At 36.3% G+C, this 20,713-nt stretch overlaps 1 protein-coding gene across 2 annotated transcripts; it reads left to right on the top strand.

The window, feature by feature from the left end:
* The first annotated feature begins 99 nt into the window (after positions 1 to 99).
* Kat60 (Katanin 60) lies at positions 100 to 19,148 on the top strand. Of its 2 annotated transcripts, none has more exons than XM_053759666.2 (10): positions 100 to 553; positions 7,175 to 7,280; positions 13,057 to 13,186; positions 13,554 to 13,705; positions 14,237 to 14,404; positions 14,982 to 15,103; positions 15,716 to 15,895; positions 16,554 to 16,712; positions 17,194 to 17,417; positions 17,986 to 19,148. In XM_053759666.2, the coding sequence occupies exons 1-10, from the start codon at positions 362 to 364 to the stop codon at positions 18,182 to 18,184; spliced, it is 1,632 nt and encodes a 543-aa protein (XP_053615641.1). In that variant the 5' UTR covers positions 100 to 361; the 3' UTR covers positions 18,185 to 19,148. The 2 variants fall into 2 exon arrangements, with proteins under 2 accessions (XP_053615641.1, XP_053615642.1); XM_053759667.2 differs by lacking the exon at positions 100 to 553 and adding an exon at positions 6,691 to 6,831.
* Positions 19,149 to 20,713: the final 1,565 nt, after the last annotated feature.

Here is a 20,713-nt window from a genome sequence, read left to right as displayed (position 1 = left end):
TTTATTGCCAACATTCAAAACCTTAAATGTCTCTTTCTGATTGGTTGATATTTTGTGCGATTGGCATATAGGTTGGCAGTTGCATTGCGATTGTGATTGTAGACTGTCGAACAAAATTGATAAGTTTGTTTTGTCTTTATAAATCTGGTTCAATTTTTATAAATTTTATGTAGCCATGAGATAAGCAATGCATGAAAAAATCACACAGTTGTAAATATCATGCGATTGTCATACTAACAAAATGTTAGTCGGGTGGTTTGTGGTGCAAAAATGAGAAGTGGTACATTCGGGATTGCAATCACACGGTTACTTGCAAGTGGTTTTTGAAGAGGAACATCAGATTCCGCCGTGGAATCGTTGCATGAACGCAGCGGGAATGACAATAATGGCAGTTTCTGTTGGAGAAATATGCGAGAACACGAAGCTGGCGAGAGAAATGGCACTGATGGGGAACTACGAGTCCGCATTGGTGTACTATGAAGGAACAGTGCAAATGATCCATAGGCTATTGATCACTATAGCAGACCCCACACGGAAGTCCAAATGGCAACTGGTAAGTCAAATTTTCGTTTTTTTTTTTTCAATTTTCCGTCGTGCGTAGCAGTGGGTCGCCTTGAATAGTGGCATTACCTTTTATGATAAGTGATAATTAAAGTCGCCTTTGAAGGAAGGCGGAAGGCCACATGCTGAGATTAATGAGTACTAAGTATGTTTATTTTTATTTGTCACAAGTGTGCACTAACCTCCAAATTGATGTCTCAATTTTCTAAATGTGATGAAGAACATATCAGATTCATATTAGAACAAGAAACACTGTAAAAGAAACAATAAAGTATTTTACATGTTAGTTAGTGGCTTGTGGGTCTAACCCACACATGAGGCTAAACAAATATCCTACAAATAGTAAGTTTCTATTAGCCATGGCATGATCATCATCATTTAATATTGTGCACCTTATCAATATTTTCTTATGACTCATATATCTGGAGATTTAAATTTACCTGGACTGGTCAAGTAAAATTAAATCTTGCTCAGAAAAGCAATTTCACTTCTTGACGTAAACAAGCAGTTGAGGAATGGTGCAACAAACAGCACTGCAACCTTTTATTTAGTCTAACACAGACAGTTTATATGTATATATGTATGTACATATTTACCTACATTTATAAATAACAAAGATCAGAAAAATGTTCATCTATTTTTATTTAATTTTTTTCTTACAGCATATTATTTATTATATTCTTCTTATAATGTCCACTTGAATAAGTTTGATAGGCCTAGATTATTAATTTGGAATGCATTACAATGTTTTGTAAACACTAAAATTTAAATTGGTCTTATTTTATTGTGTATTTAATTTAGAGTGTAAAAGGCAAGATTCCTTCTAAATTGGATCATAGGAAAAAAACTAACTTAAAAAGTCTTTGTAACAATAAACAAAACTAACAACAGCATGTTTTGCTACCAATTAAAGCATTCCCATAGTCATTTAGATTTGAATGTAAAAATATAACTGCATGAATTATAATTGCTTTATTTCACAGAATTCTTTAGAAATTGTTTTACAAAATATTCAAGCACAAAGCATGTAACACACAGTTCATTAATTTACAGTTTATTTGATTTCCTTAAAGAAACATAATGATATTAAACATGTGTCCCTCGCTAGAGCAGATAAAACAACATAATTCCCAAAGAGTCAGGTTTTTCTAAGGTGGGAGCCACACAGCACTGCCTGGACTAAAGACATTCTTCATGTATTTATCACATACATGAAGAATATCTTTAATCCAGGCTCATGATATTTTCAACAACAGTTGCTTACAAACAAGATTATATTACAAATTCATTCTTTACTCTGATGCTGTTTCCTCTGCCTTTGTGTATTCCTTTATTGACTCATGTATCTTGTTACATTTGTGTTTTGCTACATGGGGACAATGACCTGTAGTTTATTACTTGGTAAATTGGTGGTTATTTATGAAATTTACATTTCAAAGCAATTATTTTTTATTATTAATAAAGTGTGCTCATTAACTACATATTATAGGATAAAAAATCAAGGATTATTTAAGTTGTCTGTTGACTGAGTTTTGTGATGTACTAAACATCAAATTTTTCATGATCTCTTTGTTTTTGTCAATTTTTCTTGAGCTTCCAAGTCCTGGGTGTTGAGTGGTAAGGAGGTTGCTATAGCTACTTACGGCCTACTTACTACTTTAAAAGCCTTATGGCAACTCTAGACTAATGTCCACAAAGCAAAACTAGTGTTCTTGGACTGTGGTGTTTGCTTGCAATGCACATGCTCATTTTTCGGTCTTGTTGTAAAAAACATCAGTAAAAAAACTATTAGTACTAGTTAAATTCAGTATAATTTATGTAGCGCTATGCTAATTAATAAAAGCGACTTGTGTCTGTCATATCTGAACGAGCTACATCATTGGGCAATCAAGATTAATTTGCTTGAGGTCAATGATACATGAATCAATGAATCACACTGCAACCCACACACATTTCACTGTAATGCATGTATGTATGTACATAGGAATGCACGTAAATAATAGACATCCTTACTATACGAACAAAGGTGTAAGCTACCAACTGTGTCTCTCACTCATCTTAGCGCTTTCCCAATCTCGTCCTGGGGCCCGATTCTCATGCTATCAAAGTTCACCACATCAATTTTCTCCAATACAACAAACGAATAACTGAGTTCCATGGATCTAACTTTTTGAGAGTGATTTTTGTAAATGTAAAAACAGTGCTTCAAAAAAAATTTAACATAGAATAGAATTCGCGCCATGAAAGAATACAAGCACTATGTACAAGACTTCAAAATGACCACGTCATTTACCTAATCGTGACGTCACATAACTCCATATACATTTTTGTTTTTCATTTAGAAAAAAGTGTCTGACTGATTCGACTAGTTGGAAAGTAGTCAATTTGTAATTAATGGAGTATTAAGCCCTTGGACATTCGCGTTGTGCAAGAAAACTCACAGACGCTGCCATGCCCATGCCCACGTGTGGCCTTCACAAATTCAGAATGCCAGCTAGCAAGGGCGTAGGATAGGAATGTACCCTACAGGTGGCAAGACAGGTTTCGTTAAAATGTAAAATTGCTTCACCTATTCGCCACGTAAACAGGTATGTATGGAAATTCTAAAATAATATATTTTTTATATATTTGGCTCGGTCTAGTAAACCGTTGATGAGTTCCCTAGTCGGAAGCCGTTCCTGGGTACACCATCAGGTCATCAATGCATCGTCTTCCAAACCAGCTATACATCTGTACCCTTCATATAATGACAATGCATTAAATTTGCGTTACAAAGAAGCTTTATTATGTGCAATCGTGCAGTCATAGTGATGGCTTTATAATTTGCTTATTGAAGGGAAACAGCTTCTATTGTAACATTAACTTGTTCTGTAATCTAGGGATATGGAGATGGGGCTGCAAGAAAATTACGCAGGCTCACTATGTTTCTTCTACATCTCAAGTGGGATCTCGTTTTATATCAAACATTTTTTGCTTACAGTTTGCTCACTTTCGATCGTGCGGAAGTAATCGCTATATTTTCAATTTTAAAAATCTTTTCATTCGTTTAATTGATTAAAAACTACTCGACTAAAATCGCGAAAGCGATACGATGATCTAACTTTTATTTCATAATTTACTTTATCTTTTATCTTTTCATCATCTACTTAATTGCATTGCATTGGATGCATTATCCATATACAGTTGAGAAACCCTTAGCTTGTTCGGTACTCGGAAATCCTAGTTGTTTTCGATATGGGAAAGAGGTAATTAAAAGCAAAAACTGTACAGGTAGACGTAAATCTAGTTTGCATTTCATCATAGTTGGAACATTGGAACTTTTTGCACTACTCCGACTCTCATAAATGCATTTTAATTGATTTTTTATGCATGTTTCCAGCAAGTATATATTGAAAATAAATTAATTTGCCGGGTTTTCTAAAAAAAACGGTGGAAATTGACACTAAAATGTATCCATATTCGGTAAACAAGTTTAATGAATGGAACGATCATTCGATTATCAACGACTCGATACGATTAACTCGTTACACTTTTACGGGCACACCTCACTGGAGGATGTTTAGTGCATGCCATGTATTTGCATATTGACACGTAATTTTCGATAAAAAATGTCTAATCGCTCGATTTCATCAAACACTCGCGTGCGCAGCTTATTATCTTTTTGCAACGGATAATATTCTACTATACTTAGTTAGAAAGTCTAGCTTATATGTAGAAAACACTATCCCTGTCTCGTTTGTCTGTTTTGGTACTTGAAAAAGGTTAAATAAAAAAATTACGTAGAGTTGGAATTTCAAGTAAAGATTGAAGAAAATAAATTATTGAACCATACCTATTACAAATAACTTCATGGCTTGCGTGAGTAGACTAGCAAATTACGGGAAGAAATGTGGCTATATCGCTCCCGCCTGACCCTGGCAGAAGGTACAAGACAAACCCAAGAAATGTTGGCTTGATGTCGTCAAGGATGATATGCCTGCCATTGGTCTGACAACTAGGGATGCCGACGACCGTGCGAAGTAAATAAGTACAAAAAAATAGGAAACCAGACCGACGGACGACGCTCAACGGCTGAGGAGGGAACCGGCATTACAAATGCCCATGCCCAATATACAAGACCTATTAGAAGGGAAATAATTCAGTAATTTCCTTTCCTTGCAGTTAGGTAAAAAGTATGTTCTATGAATAGAATATTCCCCCCAACATCGTCTATAGACAGGCCGGAAACCCACTGAGAGGCAGAATGGATCCAAAAGTAGTTTATCACGACTTCACAATCGAACAACTGTATATTTTCAGACCAATTTAAAGAAAGTGAGTTTTACGCGAGTGTCCAGATATGGAGTGTATTGTTTTCTGAGTTTGTGTGTCGTGAATGTCGTGATGTAGGTATTATTTTACCATATTGTGTTGAATTAGCTATATTTAAGCAGTATTTACTTTTTTCCCGTGTAAAAATAGTGGAGCCAATATTTTCGAAAGTACTTTATGTTTAATATTAAATGTTTAATTATATACAGAAATTAGACGTTTGAGCCACACATGATTTAGTGACTCGGTCGGTTCGTATTACATTGGAATGTTGACCAATTGTTTTCTAGTTGATTAAAAAGGTTTGTATAACTTAACTAGCTTTGTATAACTTTATTCACTGAATCTGGTAGTATAAATACTCTTGTGCCTTTTCTGGTAAAAATATGCATCCGGTTTACAAAAAATTGTTTGAAATTCCCCACAACAATGTATGTATGAATCGATCAAGCGTAGTTGATATTGAGCACGTTTTATTTTGGGTCCAAGCTTTGTTACTTTTCTAAACAATTATTCACAAATGAGACTATTGTTAAACTAAATAATGTAAAAGAACCTATTTATGTTGATTGAATGTATATTTCTTTTATTTTTGTTTTTATGAGTATTTTTCCAGCTCACTGATTGTCGTACATGCTTAACGTAAATGTAACGTGTCTGTGTATCAGTACGAGAAAAAGGGCTGAACAAATTTTAATCTAGTTTTTATTAATTGACATAGAATTTAATCAAAAATGTTCTTCGATATGTTTGTAAAATGTGTGTTCAGCCATTCAGAAACCAACTCAACCACCCGATGCCAACAACCTTCGGAGTTGGGGATTTCTTAGATTTTTAATTTAGTTTTTTTTAAAACATCATTTGTTTCAATCGACCACCGGTTTTTTCCTCATTCATGATACGTCAGCTAACGCATCACGTCAGTTTATTTTCATCATTCGTTAAAATAATAACTAATATTATGCTACTCGGTGATTAAATATGTTCTGCTATAGGTATTTTGGTCTAATGAATTTCGATCGTTTGACTTCATGAAACCAGTTTGCGCTTTCACGGTGTCGCGGCCACGTCTGGAGATAACTAAAGGTCAACATAATTAATATGTTAAAGACTAAAATTATCGTTAAAAACATACAGCGAACGGAAACATACTTGATATATTTGAACTTCACATAATAAGGCATTTCATTACTTACAGTAAGTACATATCACTAAAGAAGAAACTTCTTTATAAATAAGTACGTAACGATTGAAATTTGCCAGATAAATATAAATCAAAAGAAATAACCCAACATTAACAACAATGAAAACAATAGCTAGAGCCGTCAGCGCTAATAAGCTTCTTAATTAGTAAATCGATGCCTTCAAGTTTCTACGTGCATCTTCTATAGGTCATAGACTAAATCTGCGGCTGGATGTAAGCCAAACGTTTGTTCTATTGTCGACTGCCACATTTCTTCTGTATTGTTATGCATATGTACCACTCCGTTTGACGGGGCAGGTCGTTGAACTCATATACCTCCATGACGTGTTTTGGGGTGAATTTCTAACTCAAGCTATTTTAAATGTTATTACAATAGGTATAAGAAACAAAACTGTGTGATATTTGTAAAGAGCGTATTTAAATGTGCGGGTAGTTTTAATATTAATAAGAGCGACCTTACGAGATCGGACTGGCGATTCCTTAAGTCGGTCAAGGTGTTAAATTGAATTGGGTGAAATTTGTTGCGTGTTTTTTAATGAGCTCAGTGTGGGAAGAGCTTCTGGAGACTTAGATTGTGTGGTAATCTGCTGAGAAATCGGGATTTCACTTTTGTGCCCACGCGTAGTGACGTATTAAATTTCCATTTTAGATTGACTGCCACTTTTTGCTTGGGCGTTTCGAACACGCTATTGCGATATAGTGATCGCGGTTGAATGGTTTTTCGTGTGAAGTGAACTTTAGATCGTTGAAATGAGGTAATCCTTAGAAGTCAATATTTGTACACCACTCTCCAGAAATGTCGAGATTTGATTTTTTGTCGTTGAATTTCATACACATCCTAAAGCTTTTGAATCTTATAGCTCTTTTGAATCTTTATTACAACCACAGTGCACCCTAGTATAGCCATGCTTATTAATGTGCTTCTCCTTAAACTATATGTCCCGTCTATTGTGATCCCCGATCATCTGTACACGCATAGACCTGTACAATGAGATAAACTTTGGCAGTGAGTAGCTGCTTAGTACTGGACGTCATTGTCGCAAATTGTATCAAAATAGTGTGTCGCCGATTTTCAAAGACAATGCAAACTTGTTACAGGTGCAGAAGCAAATGGCCCGCGAGTATGAGCAGCTGAAAGCGACGGTCGCGACGCTGCAGATGTTCCAGCATGAGGGGGAGAAGGCTATAGCTCCTTTAGCAGGCAGTAAGTGCAACGATAACCTAGGTTTATCATCAGCCATTTTGTGTCCATACGACAGAGACACTGGGCTATCATTCTGGATATTTCAATAATTTTATATTCCATCACAAGCTGCGCCCCATGGTTTCGCTTCCGTAGGAATTCCGGAATAAAAAGGGTACATTTATTCCACGGGTAGAATACAACCTGAAAAATAATACAGAAGTGAATCTCCGGGTACATGTATAGTTTACTTAATATATGTATAGTTTAATCCGTAAACCGAATTAATTAATGTGTGCATAGCTCCAATAGAACTGCAATCAGCTGTAGCCAGCGAACGGTTTAATTAACATTTTACGACAAAGCAGTTACATAGAAATCGTATCGTGGTTTTTGATCGAGTTTGTAGTATAAGAGCTTTGTCTCGGATTTCGTGAAAGGGCGGTGAAAGGGTCCCAATGGCAGTCGGAACTTTCGCTTTTTACTCTATATTCCGTGCGCTCTACATTTTAGTCCTGTGCTTTAAATTAAAATAATATTTTTGGATAATTAAATTTGTATGAGTAAATTTGAATAGTGTGAAGTTTGAATAAATGTTATTGTCGTTTGTAGTTGTAGTCTAATTCTGAAAGTAATTTGATATCATTGGAGAGCGTCGACACGCAAAGGTAAAAAAGAAATTGTATCTCATCATATCCTCATATCGTTTAAAAACCAATGTATGTATTGTCGACTCTAAACCATTCCAATCATTCAACGCTTTTCTTCAGTCTAATAAATATTGCCACATGTATAGGTGTGACTGAATATGTATTTATGAAAATGAATATAAAAAAAACGTTTCAAATTATTTTTTTTTATTTATAATAAAAATATCTACCTATTACAAATCCAGTCTTGCTGTCAATTAATTAATTTGACACGTTTAACATAGCTTTCCTTAAATTAACGTTACACGAATCGTAAATAAATAATAAAGTAAATTATGAAATTAAACATTTACATGCGTGTTAACAACTTATTCAAGTATTTATCGAGTATATACTATTACGTAAAAATCTTTACATTTGAGAATGACAATGTTTACGAACATGTGTTGACTTTATGTATCATGAAATTGAAGTTTTTGATGCCACTATCGGAAAACGATTCGCCAAAATAGCATCGGTTTCTATCTTTCCATAATAAAAAGCTCGCATACAAACTGCGCAATGTACGTTCGTCGCGTTGGCACCTGCCTGATTCCGGCGATAGTGTAAACCCGGCATTGTGTATCATGAAACTGATATTTTTGACGTACAGTCAAACCTCTATGCTATCCAAATGTATTGGTACTAAGTCGTAATTTTTTTCTAATGATATATGGAGGAATGGTGAATTCAAATAAATCGTTAATTTAGCGATTTGACCCCACGCGCGGTGGGAGAATTAAAGCCCTAAAAGTCCCATGATGGAACTAATCCAGAGAATAGAACTAATGATATACGGCGGTTATTTCCGCTGCCCCATAGTACATAAACATGTCTGCCAGTCAACCTCAAAATGAAATGAGATAGAAATCACGCCACAGAAAAAAAATGTCGTATGGATGATGTGATTATGAAGTAAAAACAGATGGTTCACGAGAAATAAACGCATCGTTTTCCTCAATTATCGGAATGCATTCATTCATTAACAGTCTTCAATCAACTATCGGTGGAGTGACGCCTCTTCCGACCCATTGTTCGTAGCATAATGACGTTACGTACGACGAACTTGGAACTGGGAGAACGGGCTCCAAAGGTAATGAAAAATATCAATTTGAATACAATGTAATTGAAAAAACAAATATGTCTAGATTCTATCTATCTGTGTAGATTCTTGTTTTGAAATTTAATTTGTATATTCGCAGTTTCTCCTAGGTATCAAAATAACTACAAATTGAAATAAGTTAAATCTATTAATAAGCCAGCAACACGTTATATAAAACATCTACGTTTGTTTGATAACGCACTAAACTTTGGTACTATCGGTTCTATTTACAGCAAATAGCCACATTCAGTGCGAAGTTCTCAAGAAGTGTCAATACACAAATCCCGAAATTCTCACTGAACTTCACATGAGCAAAGTCGCGGGAAACAACTATATTCAATTGTCTATTGACAGTAGGGCAGAGTCAAGAGATGCGAACTCGATAACCACGTTTAATTGTATTGTATGGTGTGCTTACTGGCGGAATTGAGAAGAATCTCCACTAAGTCTTCATTAATACAAGAAAATATTCCGTTTATGTGCAGTACAGTCTTTTCACGCCCTTTTAAAAGAAATGCGTTTTATAACCTCTCGTCACGTCATTTATAGATAAAAGCGTCTACACGAGAAACGAACCTAGTTTTCTTAAGAAACATGCAGCGGATAGAAAAGAAATGTTTCAACCGCACGGATGTGATGATTAACATCAATCATCACTATTGCTACATGCCCGGCTAACTGACATCGCGCCTGTGAAAATTTATTGACGAATATTTCGAATCGTGACGAAAAAAAATCATGTACACGTCTTTGAAGTTGATTTGGCCTTGTACCAGTAAATTGCAATGATGGCTCCTTTTTGTGGTAACTCTGGCTAAACTTTACCTCTTTTGAAAAATTGAAGTTATCATAAGTATGCAACAATATTTTACTTGTCCCAAAAAAGTAATGTGTCGCTCATTTTATTTCCATCTTCCTTCTTTGTAATTTTACTAACTGTGATAATTTTACTATTATAAATGCGAAAGATTGCGAGGAGGTATGTTTGTTACTCGTTTGTTTCACGCAAAATCTACTGGACGGATTGTTATGAAATTTCGTACACGGGTAGAATATAACCATACACACATACATACCAGAAACATAAGGTACTTTTTATCTCGAAATTACCACGGGAGCGAAGCCCAACTAGTTACTTATATTCTTAGAAAATCTAATGAAATTAACCATTCGAGATGAGCCAAGTAATTGTGACGAAGTGACCATTGTTCTACCGACGAAGTCAGGGCGAAGGCTGGTACTATTGTGGAGGTGTGACGTCAGAGACCACTATTGTTGTCTAATTGAAATAGGCAAGGGAAACGAACTTGCAAGGCCGCGATGAGCCTGTCCTTTTAGTTACTTGACCTTTGACAATTTATGTGTTTTATAGTCTGTGAAGAAAAATAATCTAATTTTATTAATTTACTAGGTTTTGCCTCCGAGAATATCCCGAAAAGTAAAGGATAAACACACTAAGATAAAAAAGGAAATCCCTTTTTTTATCTTAGTGTGCCCACTTGGTGCCTACACTCTCCAAGGGATTTCGGCGTTTTTTGAGCTTACGTGTAACACCCAGACCTCATATTTGCTACCCATGTGGCGAGATTTAGGTCAAACGAACTCAAATTATTATTTTTATAACCTGCATTTTATCATTTTAGGCGAAATAGTTTTTTCTGTGCGTGTTCTGTCACAGAAGAATTGTTGATGATGATCGATTAATTTATTTGGAATGCACTTTATTGATGAGCCGAAGTGTACTGTGACCAATCTACTAAAATGTTATTTTAGTCACTGTTGTTATTCAATGTTTATACAAACAGGTGTATCTCAGAATACTCAACATGCATACTAATAATGTGTCACGTATGTAAAAAAAACTTTAGCTGACTTGTCCGTGTGAGGAGATTTCTTTTGTCCTTTATTTTTTTGTCATTAAATTACAATAGGGATAAAAAAACTTCATGGCATAATGAGTATTTTCTGTAAACAAATTTATCCCACTTTGTATTTTGTATCGTACGTAATAACATCATCGAAGTGGCAAAGAGTTAATCCACCGTGTCGTAGATAAGGTATAACGATAATTAAACTAGTAATTTATCTATATTTATTCACTACTTTTACGCCTATTTTTAATATTAGACAATCACCAGTCGTTACCATCCACAGTTACGTATTTATTCACAACAAAATAAATAATCTTTTGTTCCTCTTGGGGCGTGGATAGGAAATGAAAAATAGAATAAACCTATATTTTACTACACTTAAAAATTTTGACTTGAGCATAAATCAGCCAGGACAATTGTCCATAAGTTCAGATAAAATATGAAATTAATAAAATAACAAATACCACGCAAAAGCTAAATGAGTCAACACCATAAATCGCACTAAATGAAAACTGCATTTTGCATCGCGGCCGTCAGGAATGAGTTAAATTGTTGTACACTTCTACTAGCGGGAGCAAACCGCAAGCCTAGGATTCAATTCTATGACGGCTACCAACTAGCGAAAGTGCAAAAGTAAAACTATATGTAATAAAAGCGTTGGTTTGCGGTTTTCTACCGCAGTCTTTCGATTCCATTACAACTCAATATGCAAACAGATTATGTTATGCAGAACTATATAGTTCTGTAATAAAATAAGTACCAATAAAATGAATAAATTGTGTCCTTCTCCTTTATGACTACATTCAAAATTACATTGATTTTACTTTCCAAAAGTTATGCGCTATGGCGCGTTGGGATCTTGTAAAAACCTTTTTTTATTTAGTGTAATTTCATTTTAGTATTTATTTAGTAGGTATATCAAGTATTCAGATTAAATCTTAGAGTACAAGGACCACTGCGTACAAACAAAGCTTAATTTTCATATTGTCTATATTCCGCAGCTGTAAGTACGGCGCAAATATTTCGCCTGTTCGTGTCTCGCTCCGTTGACCTGGTCCACTTTCAGTGCTGGTCGCCATATGATTGTGTTCCCTTGTCAATACATACGCTAATGAACTCGTTTTTATACATTGAGAGTTTCATACTACACGCGTCTTCGACAAGAATTTTTGAAGCGAGAGCCTGACTGAGCTTGCTCAGTAGCTTTCATAATATTACGTTACATGGTCGATGTCGATAATACATAAATGTAATCAAGATACTTCTATCTTAGTTGTGGGGTGGCTTGTCATAATATTGTATTATTATTTATTAAATGTAATCTACCATGCTGTTATGGGAGCGAAGAAAAACATTGAATGAGGATAAGGACTATAAACTAGATTCTTCTCATAGTAGAATAGGCACGCGTGTCATAATTTAATCTTATTTCCATCAGCATGCCCGCCATACAGCTAAACGTAGCCTTCGAGTTTCGCAACTCTTAGCTCTGTCTACCCCGTTTGGGGTTAATTTTGCTTAATCTCAAAACTTCGTCTACTTTTACTTGAGAATAATTTTCACTTCCAAGGAAAAGAAACGCAAAACCAAATGTTCCTCCTCCTCCCTAATCCTAGATAATCCATGATCCACTTTATCTATGTTGTATTATGATAGTTTATCACTTTCTTATTTTGTTTTCGTTGTCAACTATTATGACGCATTTTCAATAAAAACGACCGAAACCTGTATAAAAACAACATGTTTTTGTTCTTATAACTCAAACATATTTTGTAGAACTTATCAGTTCATCAACAAAACAAGTTCCATGCAATAGTTATTTTGAGTTAATATTATGTACAAACGAATGTTTTGTGTTACAGAACTTAAATTTTAACATAATACCTATTTGATATTCATTTAAACAATTTTATAGGCGTTTACGGAATCATATACTCCCACATAAGATTACTATATTGGCTATATTTACGCAAAATCATTCATATGTATCAACATATTTATTTTTACAATTCTTTTACGTCTCCGGGTTAATTTATTTTTTATAATTTCAAAAGTACTAATAATTATTTTTGCCAAGCTCTATTAAAATGCATCACTTTACTATCTTGGTGTATAATCTATTATTTCTGTATCAGATTTCGAGGACTACCCTACGCGGGATCAGATGTGGGCGCCGGCGCCACACGAGATCGACCCCGACGTGTGGCCCCCGCCCCCCGACCGGGACCCCAACGCGTGGCCGCCGCCCACTAGTGCCGAACACAAGTGAGTCTTATCCTGGGCATACACGAACCAAAAGCAAAGTGGAACCTTGTGCCATTTCTCGTCCGTGACGATACGCGGGGCTGAAGCAGACGGGTGCGTTAAGCAGTAGCACGAAGTGACGTAGAGCCCCATCCACACCCACAAATCGACGGCTGTTTTATTAGAAAGGGTCCAGATTAAACCACTTCATTAGTAAAAAAAGTATTTAAACTATGTAAGGAGAAGGGAAGCTCAGAGTTGGCCATCCATAACTAGAAACACTGCCTATATTGTCAAAGTTGCAAGCCATTTTCAACTGATCCATGGGAGATGCTAAGTTTAACGGTGGCCAAACGGCATTTAAATATAAATATTAACTTTTTTCCAGAGGACCACCCTCCATGAAGTCGGCGCGCAACAACCCACGCACAATGCGCGGCGACCCCAAGCGGGCGCCGGGGACTGCCAGAAACGCAACCACCTCGCAACGCAAGACGTCAGACGTTAGGAACCCCAAAATGTCCGCCAAGGCACATAGTGGTAAGATCTATGTCATCTCAAACAAATCACTCGCGTGACTTCCTCGTTCTTTTTATGAGATATTAGCTTTCGCCGGCGGCTCCACACGCGTGTAATTCCCACGGAAACAGTTTTTTTCCAGGATGAATTCCCTATGTCCTTTTCTAAACTTCAAAATAGTTCAAAATATATGTAAGAAGATTGAGTAGATAAAAGTGTGATGAGGTAACAAACTGATTATTATGTACTAGGCTTTAAATGAGATTATTAAGATCACAGAACTTTATATTAAGATTTCTCTTTACACATATTGTCAACATCATTATCACTAGGTACTTAATTACTCGTAATGTATACGTTTAATAAATTAAAATAGTATCATGTAAGCTTAATTTTTTGTGGCTTCCCGAACGAAGCAATAGATTATACTTATACCGGGTTTTTTTTAAACTTAAATATTACTATTATTAATGACCCACTGATGGGGCACTGGCTTTCTTTCAAGGTAGATAATGATTTTTACTCTATTTACAGTACTTTATTTTGTTTCAGCAAAATCAAAAGAAGTAAACAATAAAGACCACGGCGGGGGGGGCAACAACAAGGACAAGCAAGACAGAGACAACAACAACGGCGACACAGACGATGAGAAACACAAAGACGAGGAGAGAAGATTCGAACCCGCGTCCGCCGCCGACGTCGATCTAGTCGATATGCTTGGTATGATTATATATACAGAGGGCTTAGTGCGGGTTGGCATGTTTTCACTTCTCACCATCGAATCGATTCGAAGTGACACGCAGCCAACCAATCACATTGCACAGTGTGGTTGTCATTGCGTCGCAATGGCTCAATGTGATTGATTTGCTGCGTCTCACTTCGAATCTACTCTATGGTGAGATGTAAATAGCAAACTCGCGCTACTGATACGAGTATAGTTACACGTCTTTATGTGTTCGAGGGCACGCTTGTACGGGCTTATTAGAGTAATGAAATTCTGAAATACAGACGTCTGACAGGTTACTAACCCTTCGCTTATGTGAAGAATCCTCAGTTTCCCATTACCTTGATTCCTTTTAATAAATCCGGAAAGAATGCTGCAAACACATTTTGTTTTTCTTTAATTCCTGCAAGAACGTGGATAATAGAACAAATAGGTAGATTTTTGTACTTGTAATCACATATATTTATCTGCGTTTCTGTGTTGTGTTCATCGGACCAGAGATACAAGCTTTAACACTTAGTCTGGGCCATTGTGTGTCCATTGTCAATTTATTTCAAGTTATTACGATTTCAGAACGCGACATTGTCCAGAAGAACCCTAACATTCGATGGGACGACATAGCGGATCTCACTGAAGCGAAGCGGTTGTTAGAAGAAGCTGTAGTCTTACCCATGTGGATGCCGGATTTTTTCAAGGTGATATATTTATTAAAATTTATCTCATTTCCTCATATTGTCAAGTACGACTTCTAATAGTGTGTGTGTGTGAGTGCCGCATGGAGTCAGTTTTATTTGGGAAGAGTTACAAGAGACATCAAAGAGATAAATCCGAAATCGTGACTACCAGCGACTTTGTCGATACTACCGTTAGTGTTAATTAGTAAAAGTGATTAGAGTGGTGTACGTAATTTCCCTTTGTGTTATTAGGCGTGTTTTATCCAAATTATCGAACATTTAGTTCGTAACAATTTTGTATAATTGGTTGTGTTCTTTCACCTCACTTGTCACAGGGCTGCTGGAAGATTTCTTTGAAATAAATTGTTGTACTCATTATAACAAAATCCTAACTAATATTATAAATGCGAAAGTAAATTTGTTTATTACCTCTTCACACTTTATCAACTCATCCAATCTTCTTGAAATTTTGCATACATGTAGTTTGAAGTATGGATAAGGACATAGGGTACCTTTCATTACGGAAAAATAACTGTTCCCGTGGGAAATTTTCGCCGGCGAAGTCGCGGGTATAAGCTAGTTAACACATCACATGATTTATAAGTTTTATGTTGGCATAAATAATCGTTGCAGGGCATCCGGCGGCCGTGGAAGGGCGTGCTGATGGTGGGCCCCCCGGGCACGGGCAAGACCATGCTGGCGAAGGCTGTGGCCACCGAGTGCGGCACCACCTTCTTCAATGTGTCCTCCTCCACGCTCACCTCCAAGTACCGCGGCGAGTCCGAGAAGCTCGTGCGGCTGCTGTTCGAGATGGTATGCGATTTATTTATTTATCATCATTATCAAAGTGTCATTACATGCTTAATCTTATTGTGATGTCATGAGGCGTGTGGTCCCCGCCCTGAACGACGCTTGGCGAAGGCCGTCGATGTTGTATGAGGCGACTGGGATTAAAAGCCTTGACTGTTCTGATATTCGTTGATGTAAGTACGCGCGACGCGTAACGATGAGATATAAAACCACAATGGAACGATGCGGCACGAACGAGTACCTAAGGTATATATGGCAATAATTAAGGCATATTGCAATGGGACAGCCTTATTATTTAGAAAATTTCATCTACAAATGTTTTAAGAATTAAAGTTCCAGAGATTATAATAATTCACGAGTGGTGTTGGTAGACATGTCGTCATCAAGAGAACATAACTATTCTATTAATCGAAATGTTTTTTCTGATAACTTGATGAGGTAAAGAAATTGGCTAAAGTTATTAGTCCTGTTAACATTATAAATGCGAAAGTTTGTGAGAATGTGTGTATGTATGTATGTTACTCTTTCACGCAAAATCTACTGTACCGACATATGATACTTTTTATCTCGAAATTCCAACGGCATGGAATAATTAATATATTTGAAAAGTAGTATTATAGAGGCGTAGCAAAGGTCGTAAAAGCCGTGTGTCGTGTCGCAGGCGCGGTTCTACGCGCCGAGCACGATCTTCATCGACGAGATCGACTCGCTGTGCGCGCGGCGCGGCGCAGACAGCGAGCACGAGGCCTCGCGCCGCGTCAAGAGCGAGCTGCTCGTGCAGATGGACGGGCTCGGCTCCGCCGCCCACGAGCCCGCCAGGGTACTCGCATTCGCATAATCTAGAGATTCCCATCATTTTGATGGGATGCAAGTCATACCTACCACCCATACCTGTTACATTTAATTGCCATCCGATGGGTATTCTCTTTAACGTATTATGTAATTGGGTACCTGTTTAAAGCATAATACAAACGTAATACAAATAAAGATTGTAATTATTTTATCATATTGTTCTTTTTTATAATTTTCACTGAACATGCGCATTTGCAAATTCCGAAAATATTACATTCGTAATATCTACCAAAGCCGCGTTCTATATATTTTTCTTGATCTTTGACACCTCCGTGACGAAATCGTCACAACGCCCGTCTGCTAGTGCGAATTCCAGCTCGGGCAAACATCTGTACCTGTGATCACAATATTTATGTGTCATAAAAGAAATGAACTTGAGTTGAGAAATAGTAAGGCAATAAATAAAATAAAAATAAAACATATTTTTATAAAAATTTGTTGTGTTTCAGGTAGTAATGGTTTTAGCCGCGACAAATTTCCCATGGGACATCGACGAGGCGCTGCGGCGGCGGCTGGAAAAGCGCATCTACATCCCGCTGCCGACGCAGGAGGGCCGCGAGGCCTTGCTGCACATCAACCTGCGCGAGGTCAAGGTGGACCCCGAGGTCGACCTCAAGGCCATCGCCAGGAAGCTGGACGGCTACTCCGGAGCCGATATCACTAATGTTTGCAGGTACAATACAAATATATCCATATTTCCATACTAACATTATAAAGAGAAAAGATTTGTATTTCTTTTCTTTGTCTTTTTGATTGTAATGAATAAACTCAATAACTACTACTGGGCCGATTTTTATGAAATTTGGAGTAATATTAGCTACTTTTTTATTATGATTTTACCCAACCGAAACCGTAGCGGGCCACTAGTAAGTACAATATAAAACTTTTTATTGCACCAAAGGTAAACATAATACAGTTAACAACTTATGCGGACTAATAATAAAAAGCTATGAGATATTTTACAAAAACAAATCGTGTCCTTGTCTACTGTATGGATTTTGATAACATTTGTTTCACAATAAGTCCTCGCATTACACTAATGTTGCAAGTCTGATAGCCACTAGTAAGCTCACATGAATATGTGATTTTTTGATTAGAATGATAACATGGTCGAATATCATTCTAAACAAAAAATCTGGCTGCCTTAGCTCTCATATTCTTTAACAACTTTCAGTACAATCTTAGGTACAGTAGATACAGTGTATTTTAACAAATGGATAAAAATAATTTTATTGTTTCAGAGATGCATCTATGATGTCGATGCGACGCAAAATAGCGGGACTTAAGCCGGAACAGATCAAACAACTTGCCAAGGAGGAGCTGGACCTCCCCGTCACCAAACAAGACTTCATCGAAGCGCTGGCCAAATGCAACAAATCCGTCTCCAAGGGCGACATACAGAAATACCTCACGTGGATGGACGAATTCGGCTCCTCATGATTCACGTAGACATATAAAAAACAACGCCTAGCAAACGGGTTTCGAGAAGAACACCTCGAAAACGCGGTGGTACCATCAACAAAAAAAATCGCTGACAGATTTTTGCGCTTTCCATGTGAAGTTTCCGTTATGTGATACCATATGGCTCGATCGAGATTTGCCTTATAGACTAAGTTCGGACTGTTTCAGTATTAATAAAATTGATAGTGGCATATCCAAATTTAATTAAGTGATATAAATCAATGAAATATTGGTGTAATTTAGTATCCCCCAAATTGTGTAAACAAAGTCTGACATTTTCGTTGTACAGAATACTTTTTTACTAAATGAGGCTTCTGCCCTGCAGTAATATGATTTGAATATGATTGTAATGGAAATTACGAGCCATGAGCACGATACTAACTTACAGTGTAGATATTTATTGACAGTAGTGTAAAAGGTCTGCCATCACACTTTGTAATATTTTATTGGAGACACAGTGATCTTTTGTACTTAAATTAGGTTAAATTTATGATTTAGATATAATTTTATGCCATAACTAAGTTATATTGTCGTTTTTATAGATTTTTTAAATCAAAATAACTACATTTATGTTAAGTTTATATAAAATAAATATATTTCGGCATTTATTTATTGTACATTCGCTCAATTAAAATTATAAATGATATATTGGGATATAAAGACTTCACCACAAATCCACCTTAGCGCATGCATGTATTTAGAAAGTTCATTAAAATCATTTTGTTATAGATTGATGGACACTTATCACATCAATCATACTTGAGATATTTACTAAAATATTTAAAATTCACCACTATCGAAGAGTGGAAATCCTTCTAATGTCTATTTATTTCCAAAGGAATAAATATTGGTATAACAAATTAATATGTAATTGGTAAATAAATAATATTTTTGCAAACATCTTAACAATCTGTAACAGAAAAATAAAACAATTTTAAATTTTCATGTCTTATTATTTCCTCTGTATAAAATATCCTGGAGCATTGCTGTTGCCGGGCGCGATGATAAAATGAAACCTGGAATAATATATGTATGTACCATGGAATTAGTAGGTACTCCGAATTACTTACGAAAAACATGGTATGTACCTACATTACCTTTATCTCAACGTTCCTATGGTAGCGGAGAAAATTAAGGTATTTTTGATTTCAGTAAAAAGGGAAACTGTTGAAACCAATCTCGGAGTAAGTGGGGTGAGGGACAAACCGAGGGCCAAAATTTCGATCACATAAGAAATTTACCTACGCAATAGAAATGCAAGAGAAGAAACGAGAAAGAACGCTTTTGTCCCTCGTATTCCATATTATTCTTCGTACTCTGGTATTCTATATTATAGCATTGATAACCGAACGACGCGTAGGTATCTAGGAGCAGCAACAAGAGTACCTATTGGATATAAAGCGGCAGCAAGAATGCTTCACCAATGGAAAAAATTACCCGGACTACAACTCAGAGGTTCCAAATACAGATGTAAGAATCATCTTATCATGGAATTAATAGGTACTCCGTACACCTACTAATAGGGAGTATTACTGCACATTTATCCCGCCAGAGTACAGAACACACAAAAGCTTTGCCGCCTTTTGCTATGTCAATTAAAACGGTTATATTAGAGTACTTTACTTTTATAAAATAAAAAACTTCAAAAACTATGGGACGCCTAAAACGCCTCACGCTGTAAAAATTTCGAGCCAGTAAACGGTCGAAAAAAACTTGGAACACTTCACACGTGAAGACTTATTAAAATATGGACTTCATACAAGTAAGATCTTCAGTCAAAATTATGACCACAGTTGCAATGCAGAACGTAACTTAAAATAGTGTTATTATTTTCAGGATAATCCACTAAATCCTTCCTTGTTTCTTTAAACTCACACCACGATGCGTAGAAGGTATTTTTGGTCGTAAATATGCAACAATATTAAAAATTAATCCATTGGCAATGCTTGTGTACCTTAATTGTACCAATAGCGCCATCTGCGCTGAGCTTTCCATGGTTCTCATATCTGTGTTCCACATTCAAAACTACTTACCCAAGTGGAAATAAACTATAAATAGTATAGAGAGAGACAGGTTGTGAGACAGACATTTAATTTATCTGTAAATTGAATGTCTGTGGGTTGTGAACAGATTTTAGCCATTTGTATAGTCTGTCAAGAAAGTGAGGGCTCGCGCTGCAGACCCGCTAGCAACACTGTTAGCTAGCAACACTGGGTGCTTTTATCCAATCTTGAACATTCGATTAGGTATTATGCATAGCATAAAAATGTAGCTGGAAGGAGTAATAAAAATGTTTTCCTCTGTCAAAAATGTCATTTTTGTGAAAAACTTATTTTATTAAACAGCCTGACATGGTTTTCCAATGTTTTTATATCTATGTCTCCAATAGAAGTGGTATTATATAAAAGCTGATTTCATTGTCTGGCTTCAGTTTTAAAAAAGTAAATGTTTCCGTTGTAGCCAATCCCGCAATATTAAAAAAAAGAAACAGATTCCACAGATATTAGT

This window comes from Plodia interpunctella, chromosome 19 (genome assembly GCF_027563975.2).
Source record: "Plodia interpunctella isolate USDA-ARS_2022_Savannah chromosome 19, ilPloInte3.2, whole genome shotgun sequence".
Classification (NCBI taxonomy): domain Eukaryota; kingdom Metazoa; phylum Arthropoda; class Insecta; order Lepidoptera; family Pyralidae; genus Plodia; species Plodia interpunctella.
This window is presented reverse-complemented; position numbering and strand designations above follow the sequence as displayed.

Excerpts from the sequence above, each read along its gene's own strand:
- Kat60 (XM_053759666.2), top strand. The coding sequence starts at position 362 with ATGAACGCAGCGGGAATGACAATAATGGCAGTTTCTGTTGGAGAAATA. Across the intron at positions 14,405-14,981 it reads CGATCTAGTCGATATGCTTG|AACGCGACATTGTCCAGAAG; the intron begins GTATGATTATAT and ends TTACGATTTCAG. Across the intron at positions 16,713-17,193 it reads CCGCCCACGAGCCCGCCAGG|GTAGTAATGGTTTTAGCCGC; the intron begins GTACTCGCATTC and ends GTTGTGTTTCAG.